The following is a 16374-nucleotide window of genomic DNA, read 5'->3' on the forward strand; positions in this document are numbered from 1 at the left end:
AACTCCCTTAGTCTTTGAGTGTTTGACTTGAAATTTGACACATGTGACCACTATAGTACATAGATGTGCAATCTTTGTCTTTCATTATTGTTGAAGAATGTGTTACCATCCGGTAACAGTGTATTTTGAATGAATATCATTCAGAAATATTGTTGACTAGGTCCCTCAATTTTTTAGCATTTTGCTTGAAATTTGGCACATGTTACCCCTGTAGTACGCAGATGTGCAAATTTAATCTTATTTCATCATAAAAAATTATTGTGGATTCAGCTAACTTTTTAGATTTCTAGCATTTGGCTTGAAATGTGGCACATGAGACTGCTTGATATGTAAATGTGCAAACTTCATATTTTGTTAATGTTGACCATTGTGTTACCATGGTAACAGTGTTTTTAAATGAAAGTCATTGAAATCACCATTTTCTTCATCAAACTCACTCAGGTTTTGAACACATGACTTAAGATATGGCATATGCTGATTAACATAATTTCTAAATGAGCAAAACACATTTTTTTTTTCAACTTTGATCAAAGCATTGCCATGATAACAATTTCTTTCCAGTAAAAAGCATACAAAATTATTGCTGGTTAAGCCAACTCCATCAGTTTTAGGTGGTGGTATTAATCGCATTGAGTGATAGTTCTAGTTGTGAGAATATGTTGATTTTAAACATCCATCCTTTGTTGATTTATGGCTATTCTAAGTTCTGCCTGTTTGTAGTATGCTTCTGCTTACGTTTCTGCGTCACATATGTTGCCTTATGGTCAAGCACAGTAAAGCGCTCACCGCCCATTTTTGTTTCCTCCCCCACCCCTCTCTCTCTCTCTCTCTCTCCTATGTTTAATCCTGCTTCACCCCAGACGAGAATGTGTCGTGCACAAGCAGTGTCAAGAAGTCCACCGCGCCACGTATGTCAGATGGCGGCAGTGTCATGTCGACCAAGATCAGACAGGGTACGTGACCACCATGTGGTGTGCCATGGGGGGAGACAAACACGCGCCCCTCGTATGGCATTGCACTATGAGCCAGTGAATGCATTGGGGATGGGTTAAAAAGATGGTATAGTATTGGTGGAGTTGAGGATTTAGCTTTTAACTTTTTGTGAGATACTGAGAAACCACTTGTGAAATGTTACAGAGCATATCATTTTAAGGGGAATTCAAAGGTTATTTGATGAAAATCGGTTCTGAAAGGGCTGAGATGTCCAAAAACAAAGTTCATCAAATAAATGTAGAATTCCTTATGGAATTACATGCTCTTTTACATTTTATAAAAGGTTTATCATTTTCTCTCCAAAAACACATTAGAAACCAGAAACCAGGTTTCAACCAAAACTATACCATCCCTGTCAGTAGGCTGGAAAATTTGCACACTTTGGAAATGCATGTCACAGCTTTTGTCTAAGCATTTCAGACTTCATAATAAAAGAAAGAAAGAAAAAAAGAATGTTGGTATGAGCTTGATTGAAAGCAGCTTCCAGATGCATTTGATTTAGAGGGCAAATGAGTCTCTGTGCAGAAAGTACGGTTGTATGTACGGTAAACTGTTCTAGACATATTGCATTCATGTTTGTTTGTTTGTTTGTTCCATCTGTCTTGTGTAATGTGATGCTGTGAAGTGGCTGTGAGTTTGTCATGTGTAGAGAATTGTCACAAAAATATGTGGGTTCAATGGCATTATCTAAAGATTGCATTTGTATGCCTCTGCTTGGAGGGGGGGGGGGGAGGGGTGGAGGCATCATATGTTCAGTTGGTCTGTCTGTCTGTCTGTCCATTCCACCCAAATCTTATTAAAATATTGGCAAAATTTCACAAGGTCAACGGTCACTGAACTTCAGCTGAACAAGACCTTTTCTTCTTCTCTCTCCTAACTTAATTCAGGACTGTCCTTCAGTTTCCACTGCAGAGATGTATTGATAAAGAAGTATGCCATCGCACATTCTGAAGTCGAATGTGCTCTCTTTAGATTACTATAACAAACTCCTATTAAAGGGATCGTATACTGTACGAGCTGAAATTTTCGCGGTGGTTCTATTTTCGCGAATTTCGCGAATCGCCTTTGAACCGTGAAAATAACAACACGCGAAAATAACATCGTGCGAACAGATAAGCACAGTTAGACCTTGCAACCGCGAAATTAACAACACGTGAAAATGTTCTCCTAGTAGCAATTCGCGAAAATATCTGTACGCGAAAATTTCAGCTCGTACAGTAGTTTTGGGTGAGACTTAACTTCAGGTTTCTAACATTTGTGGGTGAGATAATGAGAAACCTATGTGAAATATGAAAGAGCATGTAATTCCAAGAGGAATTCAATGTTTATTTGATGAAAATTGGTTTTGAAATGGCTGAGATACGTAAAACAGAGCAATCCTAATAAACGCTGGGACCCACCTTTTATTATGATCACTTTATTTTACGTTGTTTTTGGATGTCTCAGCCATTCCAAAACCAATTTTGATCAAATATATTTGAATTCGTCTTAAAATGTTATGCTCTGTCCTATTTCATAAGTGGTTTCTTGGTATCTCACAAAAAGTTAAAAGCCTAGTCCTTGCCTCCACCAATACTGTACCATCCCTTTAAGCATCCCTCTGGTGTGGATACAGAGATTGCAAAGTAATATTATCTGTAGAAGTAGTAGTAGTTGTAGTAGCTACATTTCTGTCACCATCATCTCAGTCAACATTTTTATTGACAGTAGGAGAATTTTGACTAAATCTTTGAACCATTCTTGCCTCTTCCTCCCCATCCCCCAACCCCAGTGATACTAAAATGTGGACATTTGTGCGATATATTTGTGGTAAACTATAGGCAATTTCGTGCTTGCCCCCAACACCTCCCAAAACAATGCATTGATGTTGTGCAGAGGCAGATGTGGTGAAATAGATTGGATCAAAGAACATTGCTGCAGTACAGAAGAGTGGCGTCAGAGATCTCCGTAATTCCAGGAATTGTAGTTAGTTGCAGTGACACATTACACTGTGCAGAACAACACTTGGCATTAGAAGACGTGCGTGCTTTGAATTTAGTTGCCCCCCACACCACCCAGGGATGCCGTACAGCATCTGCCTGTCTGGCTGGGTACGAATTAAAAACAATGCAGTGTTGGTTTGGTGTGTCTCGGGCATGTCTGTGTTGCTAGCTCTGATGGTGTGGTTGTATTGTAAGTCAGCCATGGTAGCAGCTTTTTCAGTAGCAGGTGATTACACCTACGCGTAGCAACCAAGTGTGCCATTCACCTCACGATCTTATTAGAGGTGCTTGTACATTTTTTTCTGGCATACTCTTGATGTGTCTTGCGATTGGCACACAGAGTTTGTCTGTGAGCTAACAGCATTCCAGTGAAAATTGAATTCCATCCTGTGTTTCATTTTTGCTGTAGGCGTATAGACTAAAATCAAGCACGCAGAACAGTAAGAGTTTTAGTGGAATGTAAAATAAGAAAGTTGTAGACTTTTTCATTCTATAATGTTTTCACGAAAGACTTCTATATCAGAGAATATATAATACAGAGTTATAAAAACTTGCCAGGGATGGGGGGAGCTTATCACTGCTAACTAAAGACCGATTCGAAGTAGAATGTATGTGTATGCTCATTATTATTTTTGTCATTTTAATTATTATTGTTATTACTGCTACTATTATTATAGAAACCTGTAGGAGAGTTGTGACAGAATGACATCAGCCTTAAAGTGTTTGTTGTACATGAACTGTAATTTTTTTTTTTTTCAATACAGTCAAACCTGTCTTAGTGACCGCCTTTCTATAGCGGCCACCTGCTGTATACGACCACTGAAAACAATTCCCTCTCAGTGAAAAAGCATGTTAAAGAACCTGTCTGTAACAGCCACTTTTTCTGTCCTCCTTGGATGGCTGCTATAGACAGGTGTGACTGTATATAAAGTCTCCTCTGTCTGTCTGGTTGTTATGCTTGATCTTGTCGTCATAAAGTTTAGAAAGACATCTCACTCTCTCTCTCTGTTGGAGTATATGAGATGTTACTATGCACAACTCCACCTGGAGAGATTGTAGTATGGGGTTGTAAGTCAAATGAGATGAAGATTTACTGTTTGTTCATTTTAAACACCGGTTAAAATACTTGCACTCAGCCATTAGGCTGTTTTTCAGCAAGTCTGTATGATATACAGAAAAATACTGTCCATGTCAAATCACTCATTTTGCAATAAATTTATGATGTAAGGAGTGAGGCAGAAGATGTAGAAGTAGGAAGCATCTTTCCTGCATGATGGTTGGTTTGGGTGGTTTTTTATGCCTCCGCCACGAAGTGGTGCCGGAGGCATTATGTTTTCGGGTTGTCCGTCCTTCCGTCCGTCCGTCCGTCCGTCCGTCCTTCCGTCCGTCCGTAATGAATTTTGTGGACAAGGTAACTATCGAAACTCGTTGAGGTATCCTAATGAAACTTGGCATGTATGTGTATTAGGGAGTGAAGTTGTGCCTATCAACTTTTGGGTGCACATGCTCAAGGTCAAAGGTCAAAAGGTCAAGGTCAAATACATAAAATTTCACTATTTCCACCATATCTATTGAATGCCTGAAGATATTTTCTTGAAACTTAGTGTATACATGTATTACCCAATTAAGATTCTCTGGTGAAAGTTTGGGTCATGAGGTCAAAGGTCAAAAGGTCAGGGTCAAATACATAAAATTTCACTATTTCCACCATATCTATTGAGTGCCTGAAGAGATTTTCTTGAAACTTAGTGTATACATGTATTACCCAATTAAGATTCTCTGGTGAAAGTTTGGGTCATGAGGTCAAAGGTCAAAGGTCAGGGTCAAATACATAAAATTTCACTATTTCCACCATATCTATTGAATGCCTGAAGATATTTTCTTGAAACTTAGTGTATACATGTATTACCCAATTAAGATTCTCTGGTGAAAGTTTGGGTCATGAGGTCAAAGGTCAAAGGTCAAAAGGTCAAGTAAAAATATTAAAACTTCTTTGTTTTCTCCGTACCTTGGAAAATTGTTCAAGGTATCTTCATAGAACATAGTATATACATGTATTGACTGGAAGTGATTATCTAGAGAATGTAGGGTTCATGGGGTCAAAGGTCAAAGGTCAAGTGCAAGACTTCAAAATTTTACTATTACCCTCATATTTATGCAATGCCAGCAGGGTTATTTTTTTACACTTGGTGTATGCGTGTGTAACCTAATAGAAATTCTCTGGAAAGTTGTTTTTTTCTTCTTTTATTGCCTCAAAGGTCAAAAGGTCAAAGATCAAGTGAAAGTGCTGAACTAACTTTTTCCTCCATATCTCGGAAGTGGCTCAAGTTATCTTGAAACTTAGTACATATTATGCATGTTCTACCTGAAAGTAATTATCTTATGAATTTTAGGGTCAAGGGCCTGATGAAAATGGTAACAATTTACTATTCAATTCAGAAATTGCACTTTTTCTCCACACCTGTACCTTGAAAATTACTCATTGCCTAAATGTATGAATGGGTCAAAGTCAAGTTAAAGTCCTTAAATCCGTAGATACATGCTCTCCTATTCATCCAATTAAACCTAGGTCAAGGAAGGTGAACATTCAACACATTTGTGACAAACTTGTCATTTCAATATTTTGCCAATTTTGTGAAAATGTAATCACACATTGTCCACATGTACTATCTAGACCTATTGGGAAAATCATGCATTATGGCGGAGGCATACCCAGTCGCCAAAGCGACATTTCTAGTTTTTTTCTGTAACACTTTTTTGAACATCTTCATATCTTATTTCTTCTTGTCATTTGTACCTCTTTTTGTTTTCTTTCTGTTTTGCCGCAGCCCTAAGAATGCCAGAGGCTCTGGTGAAGAATGAATCAGATTGGTTTGATTACTTAGAGCTTTAGAAAACACACGCTTACCACTCTGTAATGAGATGAGCAGAGATTTGCAAGAGAGAGAGACGAGTAGGGGAAAAAAAATGTAGCTCTTACAGTACAGTCCACCAGTTCACTCAGTGTTACAAAAATATTGCTTCAAAGGGGAAAGGAAGCTAAGTTACAAACAACACAAAGATTTTGCCAGACATACAGCTGTATGGGAAATTTAGGACCGTGTACCAGGGGAGCCACTGCCCATGTATACAATGGTGGAGTCTACTATCTCCTCCTGTGAAATCCGCAAAAATGAAAATGAGACTTTTGTAGTAAAGTGAGGAGATACTCTCGGCACTGAAATATGAGAAACATATGTTGTGTTGAGAAAACAGAAATGTCACCTGGAGTTGTGATGTGAAATGTCAATTTTATTCACATTGTGACACTGGAGCATTACATTGTAATAAAGCAAAGTTTATTCACGGTGTGATGTAACAATGGGGCGTGTACAGCCCACGTAGTTCAAATAGTTTTTCACCATGACGGCTTAAAACAAAGGGGGTGCGGTTAATACATGGGTGGGGTTGATACACCGTTGTTTATGGTAAGCATTATGCCGCTTAGAAAATGGGTAAAGAGCCTAACATATTGAAAAAATAAAAATGAGTTGTCCACTGTCATTTTCTGGGCTCACAGATGAGCTTGGATCTCTGAGCAAGTTTGTTACATAGAAATCCAAACCTAATGTTGATATAGACGGTGTTTGATAAGTTGATCTCTTTTTTTTAGACAAGGAATTAATGAAGGCTTGTTGACAAACCAGTCTTTCTTTGGGATATGCAAAGTTTGTTGATACCTGAAGTCTATTTGATACAAATTAACTATTGCTTTGAAGATTAAAGGAGCAGCCATCGTTCAGTATTTTTCGTCGGGGGGGGGGGGGATTTATTTTTGTTCTATTTATTGAGAGGAGGGGTGGGAGGTATGGTCAGTGTGAACTGTGTCAAATTTCCTGGCTCTTGAATATCTGTGTCTTTAAGTTCTATATGCCATATACAGTTTATGGCACTTGACCGAGAATTTTGCTGGCGTTCACAGCACTTGGTGAGGCATTGCATAAACTTGGTAGCACTTGAAAGTCGGGTCATAAAGAGCATGCTACTTGTTTATAGTGATGTGCCATAAAGGAAACCTAATTAACCAGAAGTTCTTAAGAGCGTGATTCTGCTTGGTTTCTCCACAGAACCTCAGGCGTCAAATCCCCCAAAGCCCACCCAGGATCAACCTGAAACGCAGGCCTTTGCATCCGGTCCGACGCTCCCTACCATGTACCATAGTAACCCACCCCAGGAGCAGGTGAGTGTTTACTGTTTGCATCCTCCCTTACCATACCTGAGACACGCCAGTGCGTGTGTGCACATGCACACACACACACACACACACACACACACACAACAGGCACGCACATACACGAACACACATACTGAATGTCGATAAACTACATACGGACAATACACTAATGCACTAGTAAAAGCTTGCGTCCATAATTTAATGAGAGCAAATGTGAAAGAAATCCCTTGATAAATATGACATGAAGTACATTTAGCTACTTGAAGAACCTGACAGCCATTCATCAGCACAAGAACTAAAGCTTGATATCCATGGAAACGATGGATGGAAGCCCATTTCATATTCTAATAATGACAGCATAACTTACAGCCATGCAAGTATACTCTGTGCTTGAGAAGAAACCGATCCCTCGAATGTACTTGTAGCATGCATTCATAAATATTCACTTTATGCATTACTGTGAAATAAAACCCATTGATGTTAAATTGTACTGCAAACTGTGGCCGTGATCCAAGTTTTGACCCCCAGTCTATTGTGATTGCCACCGTCCCTAGCAGCAGGACACGTCGGACGACAACCTGACCCCACAGCAGGTGACGGTCATCCAGCTGAAGCTCCAGGAGCAGCTGATGATGAGACACCACAAGCTGCAGGATGCTATCCTCCGACAGCAGCAGGAGTTACAGCAGGTGGGCATCGGATCGGGTGTGGCTGGGGGAGGGTTGAGGGAGGAGGAGGGGAGGGGGAACAAAGGGAAATTTACCCCAATATATATATATATATATATATATATATATATATATATATATATATATATATATATATATATATATATATCGCTGTCAGAATGACAAAACCTCATATGTCAAAAATGTCAAATATTCAGAAGGTTGAAAAATATGTTAGGCAAAGCATTGTGACAAATATGATTTCCTTTCCTTTGACAGGTCTTAGTGGCTCCAGTGTTGGGGTAAGACGGCTAGGATTTGGACAGGACATCACTTAACTGATATCCAACAATTGATTTTAAAAAAAAAGTGATTTTTATCAAAATTTGAAATACAAGGTCTTGTGATCATCCCACTGACAATATGTGGGTTCAGTGAATGTAGAGATATTATTGGAACATAGCAGTGAAGTTTTAGGAAAAGATCCATTTGGAAGGTCTGATTGTCCAAAGTGTTGGTGAAAACCATGTGCCATAATTATTTCTGCATTCTCTCAAAGTTAATTTGAGGAAAATCGGATTTGAAAGGGCCGAGATACCAAAACCAAAGTAAAACAAAGTGATCCTAATAAAAGGTGAGTCCCACCTTTTATTAGGATCACTTTATTTTGGATATCACAGCCATTTCAAATCCAATTTCCATCAAATAAACTTTGAATTCCTCTTGGCATTGTATGCTCTTCAACATTTCTTGGAATGGTTTCTATTAAAGTATCTTGCAAAAAGTTGAAAGCTGATTCCTTTCCTCAGCCAATACTATACTATCCCTTTAAAGGGCTGCATGTGGGATGCTAGGTAGGGAGTTTCCTCAAATTGCTGGTGTTACTCTTGTCTTACAGGTGCAGCAGCAGTTGATGATGGCCCAGCAGCTGATGATGCAGCACCACCCGATGCTGGGACAGATGTTTCTCCAGCAGCAAACACAGCTCATGGGCAGCGATGTCTCCCCGATGCAGCTGGACCTGGGTGGGTCTGGCCAGGCCACGCCCGTCTCGCCGCTGACCCCACAGAGCATGGTCCCGGGCGGAGACCAAATTAGCGGGCCGTCCCAGCCGCCCCAGGCCCTTCAGTCACAGCTCCACCAGGCCTTGACGGTGGAACCTGCCATGCAGCACCAGGTAAGTACAATCAACACCAATTTACATGCATGGGACTTGGAACAACTGTCCTCAATCACTATTTTGTCTTCCTGACACTTTTCAAATGGATTTTATAGATTGTGCCTGTGACTCCTGAGCTCATTTTTTTGCATGATTTGACTTCTTAACATGTCACTATACTTGATGATTTTACTTCAACTAATTCATAGTGCATGCACAGTTACTTCATTCTTTTTCTATCTTTAGTATTTTTAGTCGCGGCTGTGATGTGACTTAGGACTTTGATAGAGTTGCATAACCCATATCTGCCCATTGCATAATGCTGTTTATAAGGTGTTGTTGCTGCAGGCTATTTCACTTGCATTCATTCAGCTGTGCTCTCTCAGCTTCAGATTGATAACACCGACACTTACGAGAAGAAAACTTTGGAAAACTGAATTAAAAGAGAAAATAATGGTCTTCAATATTAGATGTAAATCAGTATCATGAATTTTGTGGTATCGCATGATATGACTATTTACATGTGAAATATACATTTGGAATAATCATATTGCATATTGAAACCACTTATGAAAAAATTTGAAGTCTTTGTATGTCTAAATTTGTGAAATTCTTCATGGTGTAAGCTTTACAAGGATATATATAAATTGTGATTCTTGGGGTATTTAACACTTACAAGTAGGAAGGATTATTGAAAGGTAACTGATAGAAAGCTGTGGAGTAGTGTGGCCTAATTCACAAACCTACATTGTATGGATGAGACTACAGTATGTACAAGCGTGTAGCATTGCTTCATCTCACATAGATGTAGACCTATTCTATCGGCTGTATACTTCAAAAGTGAGGCAAGGGAGGGTGGGATGTTAAGTCAGAGTTCACGTGCTACAGAAATAATATATGACATCATTTATAAATGACGTCATTGTCCAAGTTCCGCACTCTCTACGAATTATCCTGTAAATTGGTGATTGTAGTGTTTGAGCGAACTACGGGAGATCGGCAGATATGGGTTAATGTCCTAAACAGTCAGTGACAGTACTAATTTTTCGTGAAGGTTGCTGTCCACTATCTGCGACAATAATACATCTGTCACCTTTTCTAACAAGTTCTTGGGCCTCCCTCCCATCCTACAAACTTGTGTTTCACCAAAGTATTGCACTGAATTTACTCAAGCTCCTTTTTTTCTTTGTATTTCAGTTTGTTTAGCTTGACCAGTCTCTTTTTGTTTTGACATGTATCATATTGCAGATTCTATTGAATGTCTTTTTGATGTGATGTGCATGAATTACTAGTGAACTCACCTTGCCTGATATTAATTAACATGTCATTACAAGAGTGGTCGGATGTTTGTCATCATGGTAGAAGTTTGTTTTATCATGCCTGTCATGACTAAGCTCTTATGGTTGCAAGGGAATTTCATTATCATTTACCTACCTTTCAATTTGAGGACAGACCAAAAAAAGAATTAAAGTTAGATGAAAAGGTTTTCAAAAACGGATATATTAAAAAAAATAGTTTTCAACATAAAAATGATGAAGTGGCATGCAATTCCATGATTTTTCATGAGAGCCATTTCATGTAATAATGCGGACAGTGAGGACAGTATACATATTGTATATTCTGCATTATGAATGGTGTAACTTTCTATATTAGTAATAGTTAGCATGTGGGCAATCTTAGATGAGAGATTGTTTAATGAAATTTGGATGAAATAAGTGCTTTATGAGAGTCTATTAATCTTGTTGTTAATAAAGAATGAAACAAGTGTTTTTGGCTCTCAAAAAGTATGAGGCAGCCATGGAGAAAATCATCTTTACATATTTTGCATTGACTTGTGTTCATCTGCATGACACATTATTTACAAGAACTGTGCATTTTTGAGATGCTTTCCCTAGCCAGCCAGACTAATTTGCAAGACATAAACAAAGTTAATCTTGGTCATGTGAAGTCTGTAATCATTATCCATAATGGCACGCCCCTATTTCTACTGTGCTGATCAGAATTGAAGGAATGAAGATCTTTTGTGCCAAATCAATTTTTGTCTCTCCAGTCTGGAAGTTACCAGATAACCTTGTTTCGTACAGTGATTCTTTCCCTATAGCCACATTGAAGCTGAGAAGGAATTGTAATGATCAAGCTGTGTATCTTTATGGTGAGACAGCACCAAAGCTGCCTTTAGTACCTCTAATGCAAACACAACAAGCAGTCTGTGAATTCAGTTGTGTCTGCCAAATGACTCCTCTACAATAAGATTGGCCAACAGTGTTTCAGTTCACCGTACCATCTACAATGGCAAATGATAGAAGGTAGTGGACGTTTGCTCCTCTCAGACCAAATTCTCTACCTGTGATGTCAAACCTTTCGCCCAGCTCGTCCTGCTTGTCACATGTGTACTAACCAGCCTGTTTCTCCTTCTGTGAAACAGCTTTCAACTGGGGCCATGTGGCCCTGTAACAGCAACATCTCAGCCTTGCCAAGTAATGCCTTACAGGTTAGCTGCTTGGTTCTAACCCCACCCCTCTCCTGCTCCACACACACACCAACTTCCATTTACTGATGCAAGTCCATCACCCAGTAGATAATCTTTGTCCTCCAACCCCTCTTAACCTTCAGATCTGTTCCTAATCTCATCACTGCCAGTCATCAGGTGGTTATCTCTTCCACCACCACCTCCTTCTCCTCCTCCGTCTCCCTCCAACCCTTCTTTTGCCTTCCCCCGCCCTTCTTTCGCCTTCCCCTTCCCTAACTCTTCCTCTACTTTAACCCTAAAAAGACTGGGCTATTTTGGTAGCTCGAAAGACTGGGGGGGGGGGGGGCCTAAAGGGCCCCCCCTTAAGATCTCGGCCGTGGATCGCGCGATCGCCGCGGAAATTTGCACAATGGTAGTGTGCGATGTAATCTACAAGATCGTATATTCAAATTTTACAGAATAGTCTTCTTTTATTTTATTTTGATTAATTATGCTAATTTATGCGAGGAATCAGACTCTTTGATCTAAATCAGTAAGTAAAGCTCCAAAAGCGCTCATTTTTGGTCTAATTATTCTTTATGGCATTCTTAGCAAATGTACTGGAAAAAAAATTTGGTATCAAAATTAATTTCTTATTTATTTTATTGTTTTATGAATTTCTTATGTATTTCTCTGGTTTTTTTTGACCTTTTGTTTTTGTTGTTTTTTTTAACAAAATTTGTGGCAGACACTTTTTGAAGCATAATACTCCTAAAACAAATTAATTTTAGCCATTGAGAGTAAAAATAAGCATATTTATATGAACCATGTGAAAAAACTCAATTTGCATTAACTTTGTACACAAAATCACATTTTTGAGCCATTTTCGGCCTCACGTGCATGTACAAAAAGTTATGTACAAACTGTAACTTCAGAACCGTACCCCCGGGCGTCACAAATTTGGTGTCAAAATGTGCGGGAAACTCGAAAGAAAAAAGTCATAGAGCATCGCGGCAAGAGCATTGCGTGTTGCAGAGTAATCGCGCGAAATGTCAAGGGGGGGCCTTTTAGCCCCCCCCCCCCCCCCCCAGTCTTTTTAGGGTTAAGCATTTGTATTTGTAATAAGCCCCCAAACTTGTCATCCTTGGCACAACCGGTGTGCAAGAGTTCATGTATATCTTCAGGACTAGGCAACAAAGGACAGGAATGTTCAGAATATCCAGTGCATTGTGAGGATGTCATGCAAGTCCCTCAGAAAAATGAGGTTTGACCAAAAAAGAATATGAATAAACAAAAAAAAAAAAAGAGGGAAAATAAACAACCCCAAACACCACCACCTACATTTCATTCCTTTATTCAGGTGAATGATCTTTCCCTTGTAGAAAAGGTGCATAACCTCTCTTTCTCTATTTTGTCCTGCATACTTGAGTGCACATATAAGTAGTCTCAACTAATTCGTAAGATTGTCTGAACCAAATTTTGTGGCGTTGTCGATATGGGGCTATTGTACCAAAGTCATATTCTGTACTTAAGGGATGGTACAGTTTTGGTGGAGATGAGAATTGGGCTTTTAACTTTTTGCGAGATATCAAGAAAACACTTATGATATAGTACAGAGCATACCATTTTAAGTGGAATGCAAAGTTTATTTGATGAAAATCGGGTTTGGAATGACTGAAACATCCAAAAACAAAGTAAAACAAAGCGATCGCAATAAAGTGTGGGTCCCACACTTTATTAGAATCGCTCTTTTTTTGATATCTCAGCCATTTCAAAACCAATTTTCATCAAATAAACATTGAATTCCACATAGAATTTCATGCTCTTTTATATTTCATAAGAGGTTTTTCATTATCTCACCAAAAAATGTTAGAAACCTGAAATTAGGTCTCAGCCGAAACTGTACAATCCCTTTAAATAGTCAGGCAGTCAGAAAAAAGGTCCTTCAGAATTTTTGCAACAGTAGATTGCACTTGTATTTACAGCTGCATGGAAGTAAATATACTACTGTCAGTGTAGTCTGTTACATCTACAGTGCAATTTCTGAACAGAGACAATTTGTTGTATGGATTTACAGTTTCAAGGTTTTCTGTATAGCAAAGGATGTACTTGTGTATTGTTCTTTCAAATTGTGACGAAGTTTTACTATTCTATTCACAGTTGAGCAAAATTTTTCACTTAACTTCCTGTACCTTTGTGTTGTCATGTGCTGATTGTCCATAGGTTAATATTAACAGGCCCTGAAGAGAGTTGATAATTGACAACAAAAGATTTGTTAAAGGCATAGTTTACCATTTGCAGATGAAACAAAAACCCAGCATCAGTGCTTTAAACTAGTTCTAAATGCGAGTTAGAGATAGAAACAACCACTGTAAAAAAATGAATCTGTATAATCGATGTTTAGTATTGTTAAATACACAAAATGTGAACAATAATTATAATAAGAATACTTCCAGATTAAACCGTCTACAGTTACGGTTTATTGAGAAAAATACTGATATCTCCTTATATTTTAGGCTTTATTGCCAAAATTTTATATGGTAGGTCGATTTGTGATACAACAGACCTACACATATGCATCAAATGTGATATCTTGAACATTTTTAAAATCACTGCTCCCAAAGGTAAATTGAACCTTTAATTGCTAAATATGCTCCCAGTAAGGAAAGGACAGGTAAAAGATAAAAGTTTATCTCTATGCCCCCATGATGAGAAGATCAAGATGATAGTGCAGGTTACACATCGCAGAATTGCACGAGTACTCATTCTGCTGAAAAGATGCAGTCCTTCTAATGGAAAATTACCCCCTTTCCTCTACACCAGTCAAACAAGCAAAGTAGCACTTCGTTACAGTGTGTTCATGAGAGATGCAATGTCTACAGGATCAACATGTGCATTGAGTGGTGTATGAATTGTTCCCTTTTGATTTGCAGTCAGCCACCCGAGCACCGTTTGCCATGCATCACGCGCAGCAGTACCCGTCGGGGAGCATGGACACACGTCTCAACCACTCCACCCCCCACAGGACTGCCACGAGTCTCAGCCAACAGTTGCAGCAACAACAGCAGCACCAGCACCAGCAACAGCACCAACAGCAGCAACAGCATCAGCAACAGCAGCAGCAGCAGCAGCAGCAGCAGCAGCAACAGCAGCCACAATCCCGGCAAGCCACCTTGTCACTGCCGCAGCCCACGATGCATTCGTCCATGACGATGCCCCCCGGAGCCCAGGCCATGCCTATGCAGGATCTTTCCTGCCTCGGACTCCCCACCCTGGACATGTCGTCGGACCAGTACATTCACCAGCCAGATGGACAGGACGCCCTCTAGGGTTGAAAGGAGCCAACTCTTATCCAGAGAGGGACGAAGCTCTGTTGTTTGATGTACACAGTGGCACACATGTGTGTATGTGGAAAGCAAGAAATCATACCTTTGCAGAAGTCCAAGGAGAGAGAGTGAGAGAGATAGAGAAAGAGAGAATAAAGGTGAGAATGTGTTCACATTGCCGCTGAGTATGTTAAATTGAAACATGTACATGTATGCCTACGCACTGAGTCAAAAGCGCTGATGCTGTGACAGGAGATAGACCCCTGGATGTTGATTGTGTCTGATTGGTCAATCTGCAAAGTCTGTGTGCCAAGGCAGTGCGCTGTGTGCGAGAAGAAAAGTGAGTGCCAAAGTCACCTATCGTAAGTGGAATCCTCAACTTCCAAGCCACCTCGTGAAGGCTGAAATATGTAGGGCACGCTTCCCCAAGTATTTCTCTGTGCGAACATGCCCTGTGCCGATTAATGCACAAACGTATTTCTGTGACGTTCCCCACCCACGGGGCGTGGGCACGATTCGTTGGCGATGGACCGGCCGGACCTATTGTTGTCCATTTGCGTCTTTCACAAAGATATACCTATAAACCTGTTTTTCGGAAGTAGAGAGCCACGCAAACTTTTTCCACCTTGTGGATGGGATACTTCGAGCCTTGATTGCACAGGAGTGAGACGTATGTGTACACGCTAGGTTGTGCTTGTGCAAGTTCAGAGATTTTTTTTTTTCTTTTTTGTTTTAATGCTCTAGCTTTGTGTGTATTCTGAAATGAAAGCCATGATTGTGGATCTTACAACATCTCTTCTTCTTCTTTTTTTCTGCCAAAATGTCATGACCGAGGAGTTTAAGGAGTAAGAGAGCTAGTTTCAGCTTAGGTGTCAGCCCGGAGAAGGGAATCGTATCAAGACGGCAACAGTAGAGACAAACGTTGCATTGTCCATCTTGTACATTTGTCAACTTATTGAGGATGTTGGAGAAGTTTTTATTTTATTGATTGAAGTATTGGTTTCACCTGTCAGTTGCCCGTAACAGGTGGAGGGTGAACAACACTAATGCCCAAATCCCTCTCCGCGAGGTGATGTAAAACATGTAGTGAGGAAAATTATGCTGTGTGTGTTTGTGTTTGGAGTAATTTTGTAACGTACCTGGTAAGTGTGGTTTGTTTTATTCTCCCTGATGTATGTCAAGCTGTTGCTGCAGTCAAGAAGTCACACCTGTGAATTGTGGCAGTACAGTGTAAGCTGCAGTGAAAATGTATCCCAACTCTTGGTCATGTGATCTTCCCTAATCATGTGACAGCACTGATCAGTCTTGAATACCTCTCTCTCTAAACGCTGGTCATCCAAATGTACAGTAGGAGCCAAAGTACAGGCATCTGTTTCCTCCTCACACACATCTCTCCATGTAGGGTATCTTACTTTACACCCTCGGCTCTGAAGTGGTGACTACCTCTTGTTCAAAAGAAGATTTAACTCTCTGATGAAACTTATTGGAAGAGCATCATTTAAATGGTACTTGATATGGAAGAAGATAAATTTATTTCAAAAAGTTTTGACCGTTTGAGTGACAGGTATCTGTCAAATGCAGCGC

The 16374-nt window shown here is 39.7% G+C and overlaps 1 protein-coding gene across 2 annotated transcripts in view; it reads left to right on the forward strand.

Annotated features, from left to right (window-relative positions):
• The window catches only part of LOC140234823 (uncharacterized), a 111446-nt gene extending 95741 nt beyond the window's left edge, over nucleotides 1–15705 (forward strand). For both annotated transcript variants that reach the window (XM_072314860.1, XM_072314861.1), the window contains exons 10-14: nucleotides 861–953; nucleotides 7082–7194; nucleotides 7743–7877; nucleotides 8755–9033; nucleotides 14398–15705. In XM_072314860.1, the coding sequence (XP_072170961.1) occupies nucleotides 861–953; nucleotides 7082–7194; nucleotides 7743–7877; nucleotides 8755–9033; nucleotides 14398–14793 (1016 nt within the window). In that variant the 3' untranslated portion in view covers nucleotides 14794–15705. The remainder of the gene's footprint in view (nucleotides 1–860; nucleotides 954–7081; nucleotides 7195–7742; nucleotides 7878–8754; nucleotides 9034–14397) is intronic.
• Nucleotides 15706–16374: the final 669 nt, after the last annotated feature.

This window comes from Diadema setosum, chromosome 11 (genome assembly GCF_964275005.1).
Source record: "Diadema setosum chromosome 11, eeDiaSeto1, whole genome shotgun sequence".
NCBI classification, from domain to species: domain Eukaryota; kingdom Metazoa; phylum Echinodermata; class Echinoidea; order Diadematoida; family Diadematidae; genus Diadema; species Diadema setosum.